Raw genomic sequence first — 22,150 nt, 5'->3', positions numbered from 1 at the left:
TTATGCCACTATGCAATGTACACCCGTTTTTCACCACTTGTGTTATAAGTCCCATGTAATTGGGGGTGAGCCTATTACCAGATACTGGGCTTAATTCCAGTCTCCTTGCTAGTACTGAGAAACATCAACAGAAGACTTGGCCGTAATCGCCACCCTTGCAAGGGGTATTGGAAGTGGTTTAAAATAATAATCAATTAATCAGGTTCATCAGAGAGGTTTGTCAAAGACCAGTTTTAGGACACCCCCGGAAAGAGTAGGGTTACTGACAAAAGTATTGTACTATACCTTACATATCCCACTTATAATATGTTCAGAGCAAACATATTTCCTAGCTCAGAACATAGGTAGAATAACTAGAACTCTTGGCACAAACCCTTGTTTACAGAATACAGGAGGATGCGCGATCAAAATATTTGTTCAGCACTCGGCACTGCCTGGATTTATTGTGCCATTATATATTTGTTTCGTAAATCTCTCGTGTATTGAAGTTATTCAGCGCTGGAATGCGTACAGGTATTAAATAAATGGGTTTTGGATAAGATCCGGTATTGAGCTATCACTTTCGTTTCTTGTATCCTGGTTTAGATTTGAAAATCGGCAATCTAATCAATCTAAAAAGCTTTATTAATGCCTTATAGTCCACTAAACCAATATGTAGTTAGTTTTAAATCAAATTTCTTCACCGAGGGAAGTGGAAACTATCGTTTACTTTTCTTCTCCTCTAATAATATCTTCTGATTTATTTCGTTACGGGATCCAAGACAGTCACTCATGTTCCCCGGACGCGCCGCACTTCAATGATTCGGTGTTTTCATGGTTGTATCTACTTTAGATCCTGGCTTACAGGAGTTGTAGCAGTAAAGGAGGCTATGGAGGGCTTGTCGCAAAAAAAATACCAATATGTATCTTTTAGTTAAGTAGGCTATCTGAAACTTATGACATTTCTTCAGTAGGTTTAGTACCTTAAGATACCATCACGTAGATACAAAACTGAAATTGAACTAAAGAAAATTCACATCTACCTAATTACAAATTCCTTAAGAAATTTTTAAAAAGAACAAGTACAATCCAAGTTGATTTTCAATGAATTTGCACTTCTATTTAAACGTTCAAACACTTCTTTGGAACTTACTTCGAGCTATTAAAGTAATTTTAATCAGGTGGGTAGTTGAATATTAGCTCACAAATAAAACAGAGGTGTAGCGTCTAATATGCCTCATAAAATATCGAGAGTCTGGACATAAAACACGTTCCCATCTGCTCCTCTGATCATAGATGGTAACTGTTTTAAGGGTTCTCTTTCAAATTAGCCTGAGTGCTTCTACATCGTCAACCAAATTGGTAATTACGGATACAACGACCGATCCCTTGTAATTATTTTCCCATATCAAATTATTATATTAATCAATCTGTTTCATAAGATGTTCTGATGAGATATCTTATAATAGGTATATTGATTTTGTGTTGAATGTACGTATAAAATCGTAAGTAGAGCTTCTAGATATTCAATTAAATACAGTAAATAAGTAGAAACGCAAGATTATACAGAATCAAGGTAACAGAATAAAACTGTCCCATGCTGGGCGCCAACACTTAGTGATAATAACAATTTTAACACAATACTACAAAAATCACTAAGCCATCACCTAATCTACACAGAAACCCACAAAACACACATACAACCAACAAACGAACATAACAAAAAAAGCAAAAATTTCAAGTACCACGTTGGGCGCCAAGATTTTACTCCAGTGAAAAAAGCCACATGCATTAGATTCGTTGGAGCGAGGGTAGTTTCAACTGGCGATACATATAACAATGTGTTACTGAAATGACTGGTCTAACGATCCGAGAGGGACTTCCTATTCCGCCGTGTGCCGAGCCAAGTCTTAGGGGATGTGCACACTGGGATTAACGAGATACGACTTTATTGTATTTATTTTCTCTCCTGTGTGTAATATGGGTTAACATTAGGGTTCGGGGTTTTAAAGACAAACGATTTCTTTTGAAACAAAAGAATTGGGAATACTTTTTTGGGTTTTGTCCTTGCTTAATGCTTTTGGCATTTGGTAATATTATTATAAGTAATTAAAGAGGATATAAAGAGATGCACATTTTTAGCAACTGCAACCGCTGTTATACGTAGATAGACTTATGAATTAAAGCAAAATCAACATTGTTTATATTAAAACTTCGTGGCCTATTTACGAGCTACTTGACTAGTTTCAAGTCATGCTAGAGGCTCATATTCATAAGTAACATTTCACGACACATGACGCGGCAACCGTTGCGCTGCTACTCGCCATACCGTACCGAAACGTTTAGCATAGCTTGAAACTAGTTGAGTTCCTTGTCTTAACCTAAGCCGATAACGTAATAATTAAAATCAACTTTACTTAAAACTCGAAAGAATATCTATAATAATATCAAAATTCACAACGAACAGAAGTTTAAATAACCAGACACAATTGCAAGACTAATATTTCAAACGGTATCAAAGAAACGGTCCGCCTGTCCGTGTGTCCGAACCATTGCTTCTGGAAACTTCTGTGACGTCAGAACCAAGCCAGGTACGGTGGCTAACTTTAAGTGAATTTTATTGCATCGAAAATAACTTTTTATTGCTAACCCTATAAATCTTTTGGATATCTTTTGTTAAACTTTTTCTTTTCAACTTTTGCAATAGTCCAAGTTATGTTTGTGATGAAAACGCATTGAAACTTTGTTTTTTTAAAGACATATTCAATTGATTGATTTCTGTTTTGAAGTTTATTGAACTGAGTTTGTGTTGTGATTCTTTGTAGCCTGAGCTTATTAAGGGATTTCCATTTTAAAAAGAATTTTACTGAACTCCTTTATTGAGCGCAGTTACTAAGCAACGGAGTTTAATTTCCGGATCAAAGTAAGTAGGTACAGTTTTTTTTAAATCTTTTTAAATTTAAATTACTTATCTGCTTGGAATAAAAAAGGCACAGCAGTTTTCTTTTTGTTTGCCTTATACTGAAATTGTCTGTAGGTCTGATTATCAACACATATTCCATACCAAAATCACTTAAATTCAAAATAATCATATGAGGATCATATAAAATAAATTGTTCCGCGCCGAACCAAAGATACGTAAAGCAAAAATTAGCAACCCAGTTGCGAAAAACGCAATTGTTCTTATCTGTTACATATGAATTGATACTAAACGCAGACCTATTCATATCTATTAGATGACCAGTTGCCAAACGCAGACCCATGAAAACCAAATAAAAAATAATTCTACTTCTGCTTTTAAATAATGTATATCTACATACTAGCGATAGATGTTTCGTTAATCAAAACGAAAATAAACAATACATATTAGTTATCTCAGAAGACACTCTTCAAACAAATCCAAAAGGAAAAGAAAATAAAATAAAATGCTATCACGCACAACTAGCTAGATATGTCGAAGCTGGTAATAAAATCAGTGCACACGATGAGCCGGAGTTCCTCAAGGCAATTCCGTGCAAGTAACGCGATTCCTTTTGTAGGGGGGAGGAAAACTCCATTTGGGAATTACATACGAGTGCTACATGTAGAACTTTGTACGAGGATGAGTCCAATGTACGTCTAGTTCATTTATTTGTCGACTATTTTTTAGATCTGTGTTAAGCGTTTGAGTGAGATGGCTTTGTCACTAATTTGAACTTTTTTTTTTTAAGTTTTATGCGAACCTTTAACCGACGAGCATGCATGAAAATGCTGATAACTGTTGATGAAGCAAAAGAGGTATATAAGATTCGTAGCTATTGGCGGTCCATTGTCTCTGCCTACATCCCCAATAATCCCCATGGGAGACAGGCGTGAGGTTATGTATGTATGTATGTATGTTTTGTGGGTAATGAGGACTCTTTCGATTTATTTTTGGCCGAAAACATATTATCATGTTTTTTTTCTGTAAAAACTAAGGTCTAGATTGCTGAGTAGTTTAGGTCCTGAATCCTTAATCAATTACATTACAAGTATAGAAAGTATAAAATACTATAACCACCCCTAACACAAATATTTGCAACCTGTTTTTACTTCATCTAAGAATACTACTCAAGATTTCAACAGCCATACTTATAAGCACACACACACACAATCAAAATAATCCCATCACACAAACCATCTGCACAATACGATCCATTGAAAAATCCCATTTGTCGATGGCAAATGTGATTATCATAGTACGAAGGGAACCGATAGTCCGATAAGTGATTTAAAATTCACAGCCAGAGAGAATTTATGCAAAATGCATCAACATTCGGCATTCAATGCTGAGATTTTTAGGAGTCCACATGCAAGTAAAGTGAGGGTTTGAAAGCCTTTTGTTTTATGGATTAGGAGCAATATTTCCAATGGCTTCATTGAATATGGAATGGGACATATTGACTGCAGTACTAAAATATATTAAACAGAGTCTCTGCTTATGTTACAAATACCTGCTGACCGACAATTTAGTCCAAAATCTTTTTTATTACAATAAACATTTAAAACTCATATCCGCATAAATTTAATTCGCTCCTATCGATAATTTCTTTACCAATAAGCTAGCTTCTCGAGCTATGTGAAAATATCTACTAGTGACAGAATTCATTCGTTTGTATGTAGTTTTTTTCACTGATGTACAACTTGCTTCTCAACACTTAGGAGGTATTAGAACTTCATGGACGATATGTGCATTTAAATAGGCAGAATTTTAAATACACATTACATTGCATGTTATGCCACTATTAACATTACCAAATACGATAAAGGTCTCCAAAAATCGCAATCCCACAAATGCAATTCAAAAAGTCCAAAAAAAAAGACCGACAGACATCTTTAATTACATCTTTTGCAATTTCCATTTGTGCAGTCACAGCGCTTACCATCACTGGCATCCGAAGCTATTAAGTTTCGAGAGCAATGATTAATAGCAACGTAGAGAATTATTTTTCAACGATTTCGTGCATTAAGAGCGAAATGATTAATTAACTTGTTTTCCAAGAGTTTTCTTTGCAAGTTCTCATCGTTAAATGATAGGTAAATAAATTATTTGTGGATTACCTAAGTCCTAAATTAATGTTATAGTTGTAATGCATTGAAGTATAAAATAATATGTATTAAATGAATCTGGGCTAATACAAATAATTTAAGCTTCATACAAATAACCGACTTTTTTCATAAAATCGCCTTAACACTGCCAACTGAGACCATCTCAATAAATATTACTAACATAACTACTTTACAGAATTTTGTTTCATCATCTCAAAGTCTAGTTCTATATCTAAATTATGAACTAAAACCACTAATTTAAATAATCCCACAGCCACCAGCCTTTCACTATTTTAGCATCTTAACTCTGAACATCCAATCCGCACGTTTCTAAGATAATGTGCCTATAATACAGATACATGGGCAGAAAACTAACTCTGTGAAACTTTTTTTTTATGGAACTAACGGCCGGTTAACGAACAGACGTATCACCTGATGGTAAGCAATCGCCGCCGCCCATGGACACTTGAAACACCAAAGGCGTTACAAGTGCGTTGCCGGCCTTTTGGGGGTTGGGAATTTAAGGGTTGTTGGGAAATCAGGGATTGGGAAGGGAGGATGTGGGCCTCCGGTAACCTCACTCACAAAACGAAACACAACGCAAGCGTTGTTTCACGTCGGTTTTCGGTGAGGCCGTGGTATTACTCCGGTCGAGCCGGCCCATCCGTGCCGAAACATGGTTCTCAACACTTAAACTTACTTAGACTCTGGCAGCATCTTCATCCGCGTTATCGAGTTAAAAAAGTAGTCCATGTTATTCCAGACTTATAATCTACTAGCTTAAGCCCGCGACTTCGCTCGCGTGCCCGTCAGGCTACTTATAGGCTGTTGATGTGATGTGAATCTATTTTTCAGTAGTTTTTGCCAAAAAAGAGTAACGGTTTAACGAGTTTTCTTAGTCACAGGTCACTTTTCTAGACCCAAAGCTAAGAAAAGTCGCCATTCGCGTCCATCTGCATGTATGAACGCAATTAATTCAAAAACTACTGGGCAAATTTTGGTATAGTTTTTCTGTTTTTTTTTATTATTTTAAAAACGTTGCCCCACACTAATTTTCTCCTGTGTCGTGGATTCGTTTACAAGTTCACATAAACATGACACCCAGACCCGAAATAACAATTTGTGGATCACACAAAGATTTGCTCCGTGCGGGAATCGAACCCGCTACACGTTGCGTGGCAGCCAGTTGCCCAGCCACCGCACCAACCGTGCAGTCTAAAGTAAAGTGTCATTATAAAACCGTTAATGAGCAGTGGTACTTCTGTTTCATCTACAATTAGTTCTAAGTCGTGCACCAGAGGTCGCTGCGGGCGACTTTCACTAAACGACATGCAGATAGCAATTTCCTAAGAACACGCTGCTCTTCTTATAAAGGAAAATTTACTGTTACATTTTGTACACTAGTTCAGTTTAAATAGAAGCTAAAGTTTAAAGCTAAATTATGTTGTTTAATAGCTAGTATTTTTAACCGACTTCAAATAAAGAGAGGGTTTGTTTTGGACTACCTTGTTGGTCGTGTGACTGCAAGTACGACTACCAAGCAAGGGGTCTCGATATTTGGGACATGAGAAACAACTGATGGTTTTTTTCTCGATTTTTCAAAATTATCTCAGTCGGTAATAGCACGGCTTTTGAAATAGTGCCTGGTATATGACATCCAGTTCGCCTTTTAAGTACTACATGTCTGCAAAGGATAAGTATAGCATTACATCACGTTAACTACATTATCAGCCTTTAAGTGGCCACTGTTGACCAAAGGCCTCTTCTCACGCGGAGAAGGTTTGAGCAAACGAAATAATGTAACCAAGTATTGTATTGTGAACCTGTTTGAAAAAGAGTAACCTATGGAGTTTCTTGCTCGTTCTTCTCCATAGGAATCTACACTTTGGAACGAGCAAATAGCTTCACTAGAGGACTGACTGACAGACAGACATTTTGTTTTCTTTATATTGTAATATTTGCGTTGACGTTCAAAAGTGCCTTCCCGGTCTATTTAAAATAAATAATTTTGATGTTTGACTCTTTTTGACACTAATCACCACGCTTGCTCAATGCGACTGGCGAAATTTAATATCACTTTAATCATTGCACTGCAGCATCAAAATCACATTGAAAATGCATTATTTCTATCGACAGGTCATTATTAATGAAGTACAGAGAATAACATTGATCACTTACTAAGTATTCCCACTAGAGTTTGATTTACGATAGTCCGTATATTAATGGTCTTGCATTAACGAGGAGTCGAACTCATAACTCATAGATAATGCGACGTTCTGATTGGTTATTCTATATTTTATCATTTATAGTAGATCGTCAGCATCTATGTCGATTTGCAAATTAATGGCATCATACTTATGTCCAGATATTTTGTTTATCCATAACTGTCATCAACTGTCATCCTTCTTCTGACCCTATGTCTGTTTGTATGCTTAAATGTTTAAAACTACGCAACGGGTTCTAATACAGTTTTTTTAATAGATAGAGTCATTTAAGAGGAAGTTTTACATGCATAATATATCACCATTGCACCCATGCAAATCTGGGGCGGGTCGCTAGTTTTGAATCAATTATTAAAATGTCTAACAAAAACATCAAAACGCAACAACGACCTTTGCATTCTATTGTTCGAAAAAAAAGTAACTTTAAATTCAAAATTTAAACGTTTAAATTCCAAAATGGCGTCCTGGCATTCGAGTCCGTTACTTGTTGTTACCCAGAGCCGGCTGTAACCGGATAAATCCGGTTCTTTTGCATATGAAAAGGCATCTTTTAGACGTGCTAACGTGCCCTTTGTGAGAATTTTAAGTCGGTTTCCTTTAATATTAAAATGAAATAAAATTTTCGATTTAATGGAGGAATAGATTTTACGGTCGAGTAATTATTTTACAACGTAAATTTCGGTTTAATGGCTACCGAGTAACGTAGGGCCATGATTTTGTGATATTGGTTAATTAAATTAAAAACCTGCAAAGATTTATGTTTTGTTTGGTTTAGTTTTTTACATAAAACTGTTACAAATGCAGATGATCAAAAATCAATCGTTGATTGGTGCTTAAAGCGTTTGTCTACTTTAACCATATTTCGAAAATGTCCGACTAGTTTCGAACCACACGGAGGGCCCTTAAATATTAGCAGCGATATTGTATCTAAAGCTGGATTTTACATAAATGATTTTATAAGCCTGCAATGCGATTGCTACATTTTATTCGTAGGTACTTCATATCAGACGCTAATGTGTTGAACTTTTGGCAAAAGATCTGCTTTAAAATAATATATGAATGTAATGGGGCGTAGAAGATATAATATTCATTGTAGTATTTTGGCTGAAAGTACTGTGGAGTCACAAGTATTTGTATAAGGATCAAAACATGTATAGAAAGTAGGTATATAATTATACTTCTCAAAACGCAATTGAAAATATAACATATGTTTAAAAATTCGTACGTACGTACATCTAAAAGTAAGCGACCATAGGCCCGCATCTTACACATTCCGTATGATGTCAGCAGTACGCATCGCATGTAGGCATTGCCGATGATGCGGATTAGTGGACGCAGTTGTATGAGTTTCGATACAAGACAAACTTAAAGCGTGTGATGCAGGCCTGTGGACGCATACCTAAATACAACATTTAAGGCGTCTAAAAAGTATAGTATAATTGTAATATTGGAAGTGAGTAGCAAAGAAATTTATTGTTAAATATATACAAACAGTATGATACCAAAAGTAAGCATTTCATTACTTGAAATAAATAAGAATTAAAGCGAACAAATTCGATATTTGCTTGGTTTACTTTTAATACCAATATTAAGGCGACATTCTAAAAGAATACGAAATACGCGATCATCGCTTGAATAGATAAATACGGTAAAATAAAGAAGATTGGAAAACTTTCTATATAACTTACCGCCGCCGTACTCAGACTTATTTAACAGTTACTATATACTAAGGAATAGATTAAGAAACCATTAAATGTCTCTGAGTGCGGCAGTTAGATAGGAAACTGATATTTTCGTACATAAAAAATGATTTTTTTTAATAACTATCGTATGACATACTAAATTAACTAAAAATCACGGTTTACATTATTGGAGAAAAGCTCTACTAGTTTCAAGTCATAGAGGGACTCTCTATCATGAGCAGCGTGCGCAGACGCGGCGATGTCGCGCAGCCTTTAGTAGTTAATGAATAAATTAAATTAAAACAAATCAGGATACGACTAAAAGATCGCGTATTACCATTCCATTAGAGAATCGCCTAATTTAAGCTATAGGTTAGTGAATATTATAATAAAAAATACAACTTACGTGTGTAATCCCAACTGTCTTGGTCATTTTTGAACACGTTCAATCTTTCAGGCTGTAACAAATATAAGAAGATTAATAAAAATAATAAATAAATATTTAATACATAATACATATAACTAGTATGTATGTACCGCTGCCTCACAAAACTTGACGCGACTGTTGCTAATGATTATGGGCCCTGTTGTGGCTTGAAATTAGTTGAGTGACCTTTTAACGTCAAACTATTTCATGAGTAAGTCGTACAAAATATATTGATTTTTATTTAAAACTGCCTTCAATGGTCTACATACATAAACCGTCCTACCATATTAATACAGACAGACAAATAGAAATGGCCTTTTATACACAAATTCAAGTATCAAGAATAGTTTTTACACCATAGACGTATGAAATCGTGGCGTTTACACAAAGGCGTGTGTTGGAGAGTGGCTCCATATTGCAATGCTAGCTATTTCAATATATCCCGTCTTGTGTTTCGAACTGGCACCGACCCTTTTTATTTGGGGCGTTAGAGTCAGCGGGGTTATACGCGATAGCGGGAGCGGGTAATGAGAAAGTACCTACTTATTAAGTTCTGTGGTCAAAGTCAAGGTCAAAGCATTTATTTCAATAATCCTAAATAAGGCACTTTTGAAACGTCAAATTGAATTGTCCGTCAGTCTGTCTGTCAGTAAAGCTAGGCGCTCGTTCCAAAGTGTGTAGTGGGTGATAGAATAGAGTCAGGTGATACTTTGCGGAAATCCATACTAAACTAACAATACCATTCATTTTGAGTTTTCATTCCGCTTGTAGATGTAGTGGCAAATACATCTACATCTACAAGCTGAGTAAAAACAGTATCTGTGGTGATTGAGTAGAATATATTTTAACAGAAAATAATGGTATACTCATAGAAACATACTGATTAAAGCTCAACTAGTTTCGGGTCAAAGGAAGGAGGTTGTGCGATGTCACGATACGTCTGCGTACGCTGCTCATGAGGATTATTATTTATAGTTGATTTAGTATGTCTCATGGCTTACAATATCCATGGGAAGAGTAGGGGTCGATGAAACCCGGAGCTGCGGACTGCCTAGCGGGTTACCGGGGCTACGGCTCGAAAAGCAGGAGTAGGAACGGGGTGGTTTTTAGTCAGTAAGAGTCTGACACTCCCTTTCGCCTCGCCCAAGGCGGGAGAAGTCATTGGATGATTTTCAAAAAAAGAAGGTGGTGAAACAAATGTGCTCTACTTTGATATTACACATGGCCATGGCAGTTTTATAGGTATATTTCTTTAATAAAGTATTCATTTCGAAATAACCGCTAATTTAATGGCCCTACAGTGATAACTTGTCAGAAACTATAGAAATGTTAGGTTCGCCGGCTACGCATGGAATATGTATGTATAGCAGTCACTTCTATTTCGACGTTGACTGTACTTATGTATCGCTTTCATCGCTGATGAGTGAGCGTAACTTAGCGACGCTTATAGCGATGTTTACGCTTTACGGTATAATAGCGTTTCATATATCCGACTTCTGTGACTTTGAGCTAAATAAAACTTTATAGAAAAGCTATACCATAAAGGAAAGTTTAGTCGGCCGACGACTAAAGGGGTACGCAGAGGTGCACATTATGACACTAAATGTCACTGTACAATGTACATCCACTTTTCGCTATTTGTGTTATAAGACAAATAGAAATGGCCTTTTATACACAAATTCAAGTATCAAGAATAGTTTTTACACCATAGACGTATGAAATCGTGGCGTTTACACAAAGGCGTGTGTTGGAGAGTGGCTCCATATTGCAATGCTAGCTATTTCAATATATCCCGTCTTGTGTTTCGAACTGGCACCGACCCTTTTTATTTGGGGCGTTAGAGTCAGCGGGGTTATACGCGATAGCGGGAGCGGGTAATGAGAAAGTACCTACTTATTAAGTTCTGTGGTCAAAGTCAAGGTCAAAGCATTTATTTCAATAATCCTAAATAAGGCACTTTTGAAACGTCAAATTGAATTGTCCGTCAGTCTGTCTGTCAGTAAAGCTAGGCGCTCGTTCCAAAGTGTGTAGTGGGTGATAGAATAGAGTCAGGTGATACTTTGCGGAAATCCATACTAAACTAACAATACCATTCATTTTGAGTTTTCATTCCGCTTGTAGATGTAGTGGTGAAATACATCTACATCTACAAGCTGAGTAAAAACAGTATCTGTGGTGATTGAGTAGAATATATTTTAACAGAAAATAATGGTATACTCATAGAAACATACTGATTAAAGCTCAACTAGTTTCGGGTCAAAGAAGGAGGTTGTGCGATGTCACGATACGTCTGCGTACGCTGCTCATGAGGATTATTATTTATAGTTGATTTACTATGTCTCATGGCTTACAATAGCCATGGGAAGAGTAGGGGGTCGTGAAACCCGGAGCTGCGGCTGCCTAGCGTGTTACTGGGGCTCCGGCTCGAAAAGCAGGAGTAGGAACGGGGTGGTTTTTAGTCAGTAAGAGTCTGACACTCCCTTTCGCCTCGCCCAAGGCGGGAGAAGTCATTGGATGATTTTCAAAAAAAGAAGGTGGTGAAACAAATGTGCTCTACTTTGATATTACACATGGCCATGGCAGTTTTATAGGTATATTTCTTTAATAAAGTATTCATTTCGAAATAACCGCTAATTTAATGGCCCTACAGTGATAACTTGTCAGAAACTATAGAAATGTTAGGTTCGCCGGCTACGCATGGAATACTGACTTTTATTGTTTTATGTCTGCTATGGTGTAATGTTAGGAAACGCAATGCTTGTATGTGGTTAGCGCGTCAAATAACCAAATAAACTATCTATGTGAATCGACTCCAGAACTTCACCATCCAAACCTTACATGTGGAAAGCAATAAAGAATTGAGTATTGAATATTGATAATAATCAAAATAAGAAATGATTTTTCTTATTTTGATTATTATCAATCAAGACTCAAGGTGATCACTTTATTTCATTTCATATAATACCATATGTAACGTCACGCCTTTTATCCCCGAAGGGGTAGGCAGAGGTGCACATTACGGCCGCTGTACAATGTACCTACACCCACTTTTCACCATTTATGTTATAAGTCCCATGTAATATGTCATATGTGAGCATATTGTCATATACCGGGCACAATTCCAGACACCGTGCTACTACTGAGAAATTTTCGAAAAACCGAAAAAAAGCCCAGCTATTTAATATCATCAGAGGTTTATATGCAACCGTGCAATTAAAAGTAATATTGCAGCCACAAACGCAATGACAATTTCATAGCCAAGCACATTGCAGTAATAAAAAAAAACACAAAATATCACAAAGTTGGCAGTACCTAGTCTCCACTGAGCATCCGATTGCCTCACAAAGACCTGAGTCCCTGAGACAATCTAGCGCTTACAGCGAGAGGTGCTTTACGCTTTAAGAGGAAATGGCTCGTTCTCAGTACAGTCGCGGGAAAAATGAAATATTGTCGTAAGGCTTTTTTTTAGTATGTGTGGCTAATTGACTTATTAATGAAATTGTTTGTCAATAAGGATGATGATGGGGTATGAAAATTAAAAATCTATTTAGTCCGTCAGTTAGGTAATGAAAAAATATTAAACACGTATTTTTTTATTTTGCCATATAAGATAACAATATGTACTTAGATAAAACAAATCAAAGTTTAGGAGAGGAAGCAAATACGTCATTTCTACGTATAAAATATGCCTAGAAGTGACGTCACGCGATATTTTAAATCGATATATCTTATGAAAGTATTTGTTTCTTAACTACCTAGGTTTATTTATCAATTAAACACGAAGGTAATAATGACACAACTTCTTGACTTGACTTGACCAAAATATGTATGTATAAGTCATTTATATTTCGACGTTGACTGTACTTATGTATCGCTTTCATCGCTGATGAGTGAGCGTATCTTAGCGGCGGTTATAGCGATGTTTACGCTTTATGGTATAATAGCGTTTCATATATCCAACTTAACAAAAGTCACAGACACTTTGAGTTAAATAAAACTTAAATGTATGGAGATTTTCTTAGTTTTTCTTAGTAGCTGGAAGGCAGAGCTTGTTTCTTTGGTTTGCTTCAAAAGAAATGTTCGATTTATCCGGCCTAGGAATGGATGCTGAGACTCAAAGCCGCTTTATAGAAAAGTTAAATCATAATCAGTATCATATAGTCTCATATAGTTATCCCTGAAGGGGTAGGCAGAGTTGTAAATGCACGTAATGCCACTGTACAGTGTACACCCACTTAAGGGTGAGCCTATTGCCGTATACTGGGCATAATTCCAGGCTTCGTGCTACTACTAAAAAAATTTCGAAAAACCGAAAGCCCATACTTTGCCGGATCCGGGAATCGAGCCCGAGACCGGCAAACCAGCAAAAACTTACGACCACTCGGCCAACGAGGCAGTCAAATCTTGTAGGCCTTTTAGAAAAAATGATCTTACCAAATTCATAAATGCAGTATAATAAACCCCATTCTTCTTTAATAAACAAAAAAACATACCAAGTCCGTGCAAAGCGGAATCCCCTTAAATCACACAGTCACATACGAAAATAGGAGTAAGCGTTAAAAATAAGTTATTCGTATGCAGAACCCGACATTTCGTGATCATTTAGAATTTTTAACGTGTAATTTTTGCATGCCCCATTTATGTCCTACAAAGAACAATGAAGGAATATTTTCACGTGGTTCTGTATATTGTTTTTAATTAAATTTTAAGAATCAAAGAAGATTGGTATTTTATTCAAATAAGTAGAGAACACCCAGTAATATATTTGTAATAACAATAGTGGGAAAAACTCTACTAGTTTCGAGTCACAGGGTAGGTCTTTATAACGAGCAGCGTGCGAAGTCGCGGCGACGTCGCGCAGCCTACTGACGACGCAGATGTCGTGAGTTAATGTCCGTAAGTAAACCATGACTTTTAGTTAATACCTAGTTAAGCCTGTGTCTGAAGCCTGTGTAAGAATCTATACCATTTAATGCTATGTTTTGCGAAATATTAGAAAACAAACTTGATCATATGAGTGTTTACACAGTTTACACGATATCTATACCTAGTAATTGGTAACTTGTCTATTACTCGACAATGACAGTAGGTATTATACAGCAAAAAAAATAAAGTGTATTCTCTGTCAGTTAAATAAAGTATTTATATTGTTCATTCATTATACTTTTAGGAGACCGGCTTTTAAATAAAATTTTCTTTGCATTAAATTTTCAAAGAAAATCATATTTGCATTAAAATAAACACCGCATTATTCCACTACGGTACCCTGCAAAAACCTTCCGGACAAGCTTACGTGTCCGCGGACCGAAGCGGACTGACTTCGTTTTTTATTTCAACTTAATCGGACGTTAAATAGTCGACTTTTTCGTTCTACCCGCTTTTCATGTTGAAAATGTTATTCGTTTATCGCTTTTAGTTTATTTGCGAGTCGAGTTTAACGCTGTTTTTAATTTATTGGCAGATATGGGTGCTGTTATAATATTTTATGGATAATGAATTTGGTTTTTGGAACGAAATATTTGTTGTTTCCATTGATTCGACTTCAGGCTTCTTTATCGTTGAAAATTTACTTGAAAATACTGTCAATTTCAGACTGGATACGTAATTTATTTGTGTATTTTCGTGAATGTTTTCCAGTAGTATGTAATTTTCATACACAATGTTTTCGTCTTTTTTGTGTTATAAGCCGGTAGAGGAGCAGACGGAGCACCTGATGGTAAGTAATCGCCGCCACCCACGGACACCCGAAACACCAGAGAGTTACAAGTGCGTTACCGGACCGGAAATTTTTGATTGCGAAGATTGGGAAGAAGGTAATGGGGTCTCCGGTAACCTCACTCACACAACGAAACACAACACAAGCGTTGTTTCACGTCGGTTTTCTGTGAGGGCATCGTACCACTCCGATTGAGCCGGCCCATTCGTGCTGAAGCAAGGCTCTCTCACAAAATCCTGCATTCAAATCAATCTCTTTGTATATTTGAAGTACGAAGCCGTATCGAACCCTCGACTTATGGTATCAAACTCACCCCTAAACAACAAAAACACAATATTTGCAACCCCCACCTGAACTATAATTGTATTAAAACGTATACAGGGGGTGTTTTGTACCCAAAAAACGTGCCATTAGTGTTGCTAAGACGAGGGGTGTCACAAGTCACAATAATAGAACGTTTAGCGGCGTATTGTCAACCCTATTATGCTGTGTACGGAAACCGGGATCGATTGTGTAAGGGGTCATATTGTCAGGGTTGTCACGTGCCACGATTTTGCTATTTGTGTATTTTTAAGCCGTTTTTTGTGTACAGGTCGATCCTTTTGTGTAAAAATAGTATAATGTTGAGTCATTGTTGTCGTTTTATGATAAATTTGTTTGTATAGGATTTTTAGGAGGAAAATATTAAGAAAGATGATGTTTTCCTTGTTGTTGAAATTATGAGGATAATGCCGTTATTTACGATGTTTTTAGAAGAATTTTAAGTAAACATGTAAAGTGTCGGTGAAAACATAAAGATTTAAGGAAGTTTTTAAGGAATCAAATTAAGTTACCTGCTCTTGTACGTTTTGCGATTGCAAAAAGAATAAAATCGGCATAGTCATAAGTAAATTTTAATTATTTAAGTATGGACTTATGTCCACTGACTTATGACTTATGCTATGACCTAAGTCCATACTTGAGTATCCATTATTAAAGGTTTTAATTCTCTTTACTTATCCATTTAAATTACACAACACAAACCGAACTTATTTAAACCATAATTGTGTCAGCAATATTCCGACACGTGGCAACCCTAGCAGTGTGCAGGAACGAGCTTCTTACATGGGGCTCTTCAAACGAGAGCTTTTAGCGAGTCGTTACAACGTTACACGTTACAACAGGTTAGCCGGCGTGAAGGCTTTCGGCACATACAACTTTATGATTTAGATTTAGCGATACCACAGTCAAAGCACTGTGCTTTCGAAGCTCGGTTAATGAGACGTGAATTTCGGTATTGATTAACATATAATACAACATCACGCCTTTTATCTCCGGATGGGTAGGCAGAGGTGCACATTACGGCACTTAATGCCGCTATACAATGTACACTCATTTTCACCATTTGTGTTATAAGTCCCATTTAATAGGGGTGAACCTATTGCCATATACTGGGCACAAATCCAAACGAAATTGAAAAAGGCTTTGTAATTCTTTGCCCGACCCGGGAATCGAACCCGAAACTCCTTATCCGGCAGTCGCACTTACTATAGCTATAGCAGTGATTAAAATAATATTTGGTTAAAATGCTGAGATGATAAGAAATTGGAACTGTTTTATTTATCTTTTTTACCCGATGGTATGCGAAGCGCCACCCATGGTCACCAGCAAACACCAGAGGATCTGTCTATGGGTACTATATCATCATAAAGAATTTTGTGTGACAGTCCACTGCTGGACTAAGGGTGTCCTATATAAAAGAGAGTTTGCCACAATCTCTACGCTTGGCAGGCGGTCTGGCGATCCAACTTTTATCAGGAAACGTCTTATTAAACCTAGAACTGCGCTTATAATCACACACTGGTAATAGTTTCAGTGCTAATATTAAAATATTTTTTAATGTACCGACGTAAGAACGTTTGTTGTACCTAATATCAAACCAGAGTACTTTTGATCGGCAGCCATTCTTACGACCACTCGTAAAAACGAGCCTCCTGGTAAATTATAACAACAAAATCCAATTTGAAATGAGAATACGAACGTTTAAACGCAGAATTTTCCATTCTTGTGAACGCGACACACGTCCAAACAGTACGACGGTTGTCAAGCAAATAGCTCGCATTCGAAATTCGAATTGGAAGTTTTTTTTTATTGGATCGCCGCACCGTGGCGGGTGTCGGTAAACTGGTGCACTCTTCATTTTTCTGAATTGCTAAAGAGGGTTCGGGAGTGGGAGAGCGATACAAGCTTTATTTTATCGTTTTAAATTTTAAAATATCGCTTTTATTTTTATTTTAACTTGACATTTTTGCATATTTTCCAGGCTATATCGAAACGAAATAAAGTTAAAAGCTACTCTTTTATAGTGGTGTTCGCAAAAATATAAACCGTTTTTGCAGAAAAAATAATTGTAGTTTTAAAACGAATTAATATTTTTGCTTGAAGCCACGATTGTGAAATTTTTCGAGTAATTGCAAGCCTTTTGTTAACCTTATTTGTAGTTTTGACTTTCGAATGTAACGATCGAATTTTAAATTACATTTTATCGCAATACTTCTATTATAAGACATTAATAACTTAATTATACTTTTTTGAGGGGGAAATATGATTTAATGACCGCCTTGGTCGATGCCAGAGGGAGTATTAGACTCTTACTGACTAAAAACCACACCGTTCCAACTCCTGGTTTTCGAGCCGGAGCCCCGGTAACCTACTAGGCAGTCCGCAGCTCCGGAACTTAACTTTACTACATTCCCAAATAAAATTGTCAAAATTGGAAAATTTCATCGAACACTAGCATCATAGGGGACGGGAATCGAATAAAAAGATGGCTATTTCGAACAATGCTGTCAAATGAAGTCCCCGACCTAACGGGGGAGTAGGTTGACCATACGGTTGGGAACAGTAGGATATTTCTTTACGCGAAATTTAAAGAGATCCACATAAGAAGCGGTCTCTGAACAATACTCTCAATACCTATTGGTTACTCAATAATTATTTGTCCAATCTAACAAAATTATCTATACATATAATAAAATCGTAGAAAAGTCCTGTCTGTACATTGAAAATAAAAATAAAAAAAATAGCAGGGGTTATTGTTATGTCGATGTCGAACCCAAAAATGTAATTAACTTTTTTTTTGTCTGTTTGTCTGTATGTCTGTTTGTCTGTTTGTCTGTTTGTCTGTTCGTCTGTGCGCGCTAATCTCAGAAACGGCTGATCCGAGTTGGATGCGGTTTTCACGAATATATTGTGGGATGCTTAAATTTACATTTAGTGTTTGTTTCATGTCAATCGGTTCATAAATAAAAAAGTTATGTCAAATTAAAGAATCACGTCGAACATTCTATGCTTATACCATTAATCTCCGCAACTATTTGACGGATTTGGTTGAAATTTGGTACAGATATAGTTTAGAACCTTAGAAAGGACATAGATATATTTTTATTTATAAAATCAAAAAATAAAAATAAGAAATAAATTATTTATAAATAATTCTATGTCGATCGTTACACGACTTCGGTTCATGTTATTGTTTTAATTTATCGAAAAAAGTAAATAAATAGTAAAAAGGTATGAAAAAAATAATATCAATATAATAAAACATTTAGTACAAAGAAAATGCTCTAACGGAGTATAGATAATTCTATGTCGATCGTTACACGACTTCGGCCATGTTATTGTTTTAATTCATCGAAAAAAGTAAATAAATAGTAAAAAGGTATGAAAAAAATAATATCAATATAATTAAACTTTTAGTACAAAGAAAATGCCCGAACGGAGTATAAATAAATAATCCAAGTTGTCTTTATCCTCGATAGATGGCGTTGGGATCGAAATAGATCGCGCTATGGTTTCGTTACATTCATTTGGTTGGGTATCGGCCGAGCGCTTCGGTACTATCGTAGAAAAAGTGTATTATCAGTCGTATGATTATTTGTCTGTAGTGGTCCTGCTGTTTCGTATATTCTAAATTGGTTTCGTTGTATTTGTCAATTAATAAGTTTATTTGTTGGATTTTCCTGGTTTTTTGGTTAAACTATTTAACGTAGGTTTAGTTTGATATCGATTATTAGTAGTTACTGTAGTTAGTTTTTTAATAAAATTGTAAGTCTAATTTATAAATTAATTAGATTAGATTTAAGTCGTTTCTTTTAAATTATTTAGTTTAAGCTTGGTTATTATAGCATAGAGGATAGGTTGTAATATAGTTTCTTTTTTAATTGTTATAAATTCGTAATTCGTAGCTTTCTTTAGTTTTAAGTTAGTTTAAGTCCGTTTTTAAACTATTTTTTCAATGCCCTAAGTGAGTATACATCTATTAAATTCAAACGCAGAGCTCATTATGTTGATTTTTGAAGAGTTCCCTGGAATATCTTCTACATCTCATTTTTGAAGAGATTCCGCGAGATCGGGAACTATGTGGTTAAAACCAAAAATTTGCCGGAAGTCACTATTCCACGCGAACGAAGTCGCGGGCAATAGTGACTTCTAACGCAACACGTTACACGGCAGCCGGTTGCCTAGTCACCGCACCAACCGTTTAATTGTGTATCTATGTGATCTGGCTGTAGCTCAAAAACAGTTATCAGAATAATTAAAATGTTATCAAACGATAATTTTCTATAACAAAAGATAATCCGACTAAAAGCATGGCCAACCGATCCCTATCACTACCCACCGCTACACAGTCGCGGGGCGTTGCAGCCGCCATTTTTTTTTTCATCGCAATCCTCGCTCACGGCGGAAAAGGGCGAGCAAGCAAAATTTGCACGGACACCGTTACTTTTGTGTGTCGTCCGCTTTGACGAGCCCCAATTGGATCTGATTGTAATGAGGATCGAGTTAAATGGAAATTCTTTGAGTTTAATAAAAGCTGTCCGGTATTGTAATTGGGGTATTCAATTGGAAATGTAGTGTAGGGTGAATGGATAGGTGGAGTGATTTATTCGCAGTGATTGGATGCGAAGAGCTGAAGGTGGAACTCAGTGGTGGGGAATTAGATAGGTCTATGTTTGGTAGTGTGCCAGCTGTTGATAATTAGGTATGATGACAAATATTGACAATGAATAAGACACTGCTATTTCGCCACGGTATCAGTCGGGAAATAAACATTAGATAATGGTTTTCATACATAACTTCACGTCTATCTCCCATGGGGGTAGGCAGAGGCAATGGAACGCCAATTGCTACGAACGCCTTCATACCTATTTCGCTTCATCAACAGTCATCAGTCTTTTCATCCGGGCTCGTCGGTTAAGGGTACTTTTTTGCTATATTCTCTAAAAGTCGGACACAATCACAAGTTTTATGATAGTGACTCAGTTTTTTTAGCAGACACTTTAAGTAATGTCATAAGACACATTTCACATTACTAAAAAATAATGATAATACACCAATCCGACCCACCCCAAAAACTACCAATCACTTAAAAAAATTGTCACTAGGGTAAAAGGACCAAATCTGGTCATCACTACGTACTTGAGAGTAAAAGCACTTGTTGTAACTTTACACTGGGGAAACGTTGCGTTCCTGAGAGCTCACTTAAGCGCCCCCTGGCGGATAGAGTTACTGACCGATGGACGATAATTGTGTAGCCACCTTATACGTCTAGACGTGCGTAGGTGAGGTGTGTTTAGGAATATCGAGGGAAATGTCATTTTAGTGATGTTAAGAGGTATTCGGTTATGTAAGTAGAAGAGTATGCTTTATAGTAGATTCCTTTTTTTTGTAATTTAGCCTTAGCTTTATTTATGGGACAACAGACAGACTGACAGACAGATAAATAAATGCTTTGGCTTTTTTACTCTTGATATAATATTTAGTCACACCAAGAATTAATTACACCCTTAAACCACACTTACACCCTAAATACCACAAAGGCAGTTTTAAAAGAACACATCAAACAATCACACATTAAAACAAAGACCACATACAGGGCGCTTTACCCTAATCACACTAAACAAGTAAAACTAAACCTTACATCTATAAGAATAAAGTATAAAATCTTACCTTAGCGAACTCGATTTTGAGTGTGCAACAGCCGGAGTATATGTCACAGCCGTGAAGTGCTTCTTTAGCTCTCGTCGCCGATTCCACACTTTCAAATTTGTGGCCAGGGGTTAAGGAAATCGTTTAAAAAAATAGACAACATAGAATATTTTAACAATACTAAAGTGTAAAATTAAGTATCAAAACGATTTTAAATCTTATTATAAGACGGTAAGGTTTAAAGTCAATAAACTAAAGAAAACTTAAATTACGAAAAGTTATTCACGTGAAGTCATATGCCGTGTTTATTAAATGTGCTTTTACCTTAAAACAGTCTTGAAGTAGGTACAAATATTATGTTTCCTATAGCCATATTATCATCAGCCTAAAGAAGTTTATAGGAGTTTAATTTGAAAAAATAATGTACCAGCTATACAATGTACACCCACATTTCACCATTTATATTATAAGTCCCATGTAATAGGGGTGAGCCTATAATGGGCACAATTCCGGACTCCGTACCATCACTGAGAAATATTAGATTTTTTTAACAAAATCTTAATTCCTAAAGCTATTGTAAACATTGAGACTTCTGCCTACCCATTTCTAGACAAAGTTTGATGATACCGAAATCGGATTACTTCAGTCATAATGTTATTGAACGATTAAGTCGCGGAGACATCGGTATTATTCAAATATCTTCGGGACGGGAGCCATTTTATGTAATAAAGATAAGGTTGTGGTTTTACTGATGAGAGAAAGCGGACAAATGGAGAATAACGCTCGACTTTTCTTTTTCTTACTTCAACCAATACCTAAAGTCTTTTTTATGTGATCACCTGATGGTAAACCCTAAACTATCAGCGCAATCCATAGCCACCCATAGTACCAGTAATACCGGTATGTTTTTTGGGGTTTTCTAGGTCGTTTGGGGTTTCCAACACGTGACAGCGTGTAAATATGGAAGTTTGGATAGGTGATCGTCTGTTGTATTTGACGTAATTTTTAACGAATTTTTCGGACTGGCTCCTTTTCTAGACCTTGTGATGTATAATATAAGGAACGTCTTTCTTACGTTTCGATTCCA

The 22,150-nt window shown here is 36.3% G+C and overlaps 1 protein-coding gene across 4 annotated transcripts in view; it reads right to left on the bottom strand.

Annotated features, from left to right (window-relative positions):
• LOC118276558 (heterogeneous nuclear ribonucleoprotein L) overlaps nucleotides 1-22,150 on the bottom strand; it is a 439,770-nt gene that overhangs the window by 40,345 nt on the left and 377,275 nt on the right. For all 4 annotated transcript variants that reach the window (XM_050699950.1, XM_050699949.1, XM_050699952.1 and 1 more), the window contains exons 4-5: nucleotides 21,085-21,182; nucleotides 9,357-9,408 (exon numbers count right to left, since the gene is read on the bottom strand). In XM_050699950.1, coding sequence (XP_050555907.1) covers nucleotides 9,357-9,408; nucleotides 21,085-21,182 — 150 coding nt within the window. The remainder of the gene's footprint in view (nucleotides 1-9,356; nucleotides 9,409-21,084; nucleotides 21,183-22,150) is intronic.

The sequence above is a fragment of the Spodoptera frugiperda genome, chromosome 17 (genome assembly GCF_023101765.2).
Source record: "Spodoptera frugiperda isolate SF20-4 chromosome 17, AGI-APGP_CSIRO_Sfru_2.0, whole genome shotgun sequence".
NCBI classification, from domain to species: Eukaryota; Metazoa; Arthropoda; class Insecta; order Lepidoptera; family Noctuidae; genus Spodoptera; species Spodoptera frugiperda.
The sequence above is the reverse complement of the archived record's forward strand: the minus strand, read 5'-3'. Positions and strand labels throughout refer to the sequence as shown.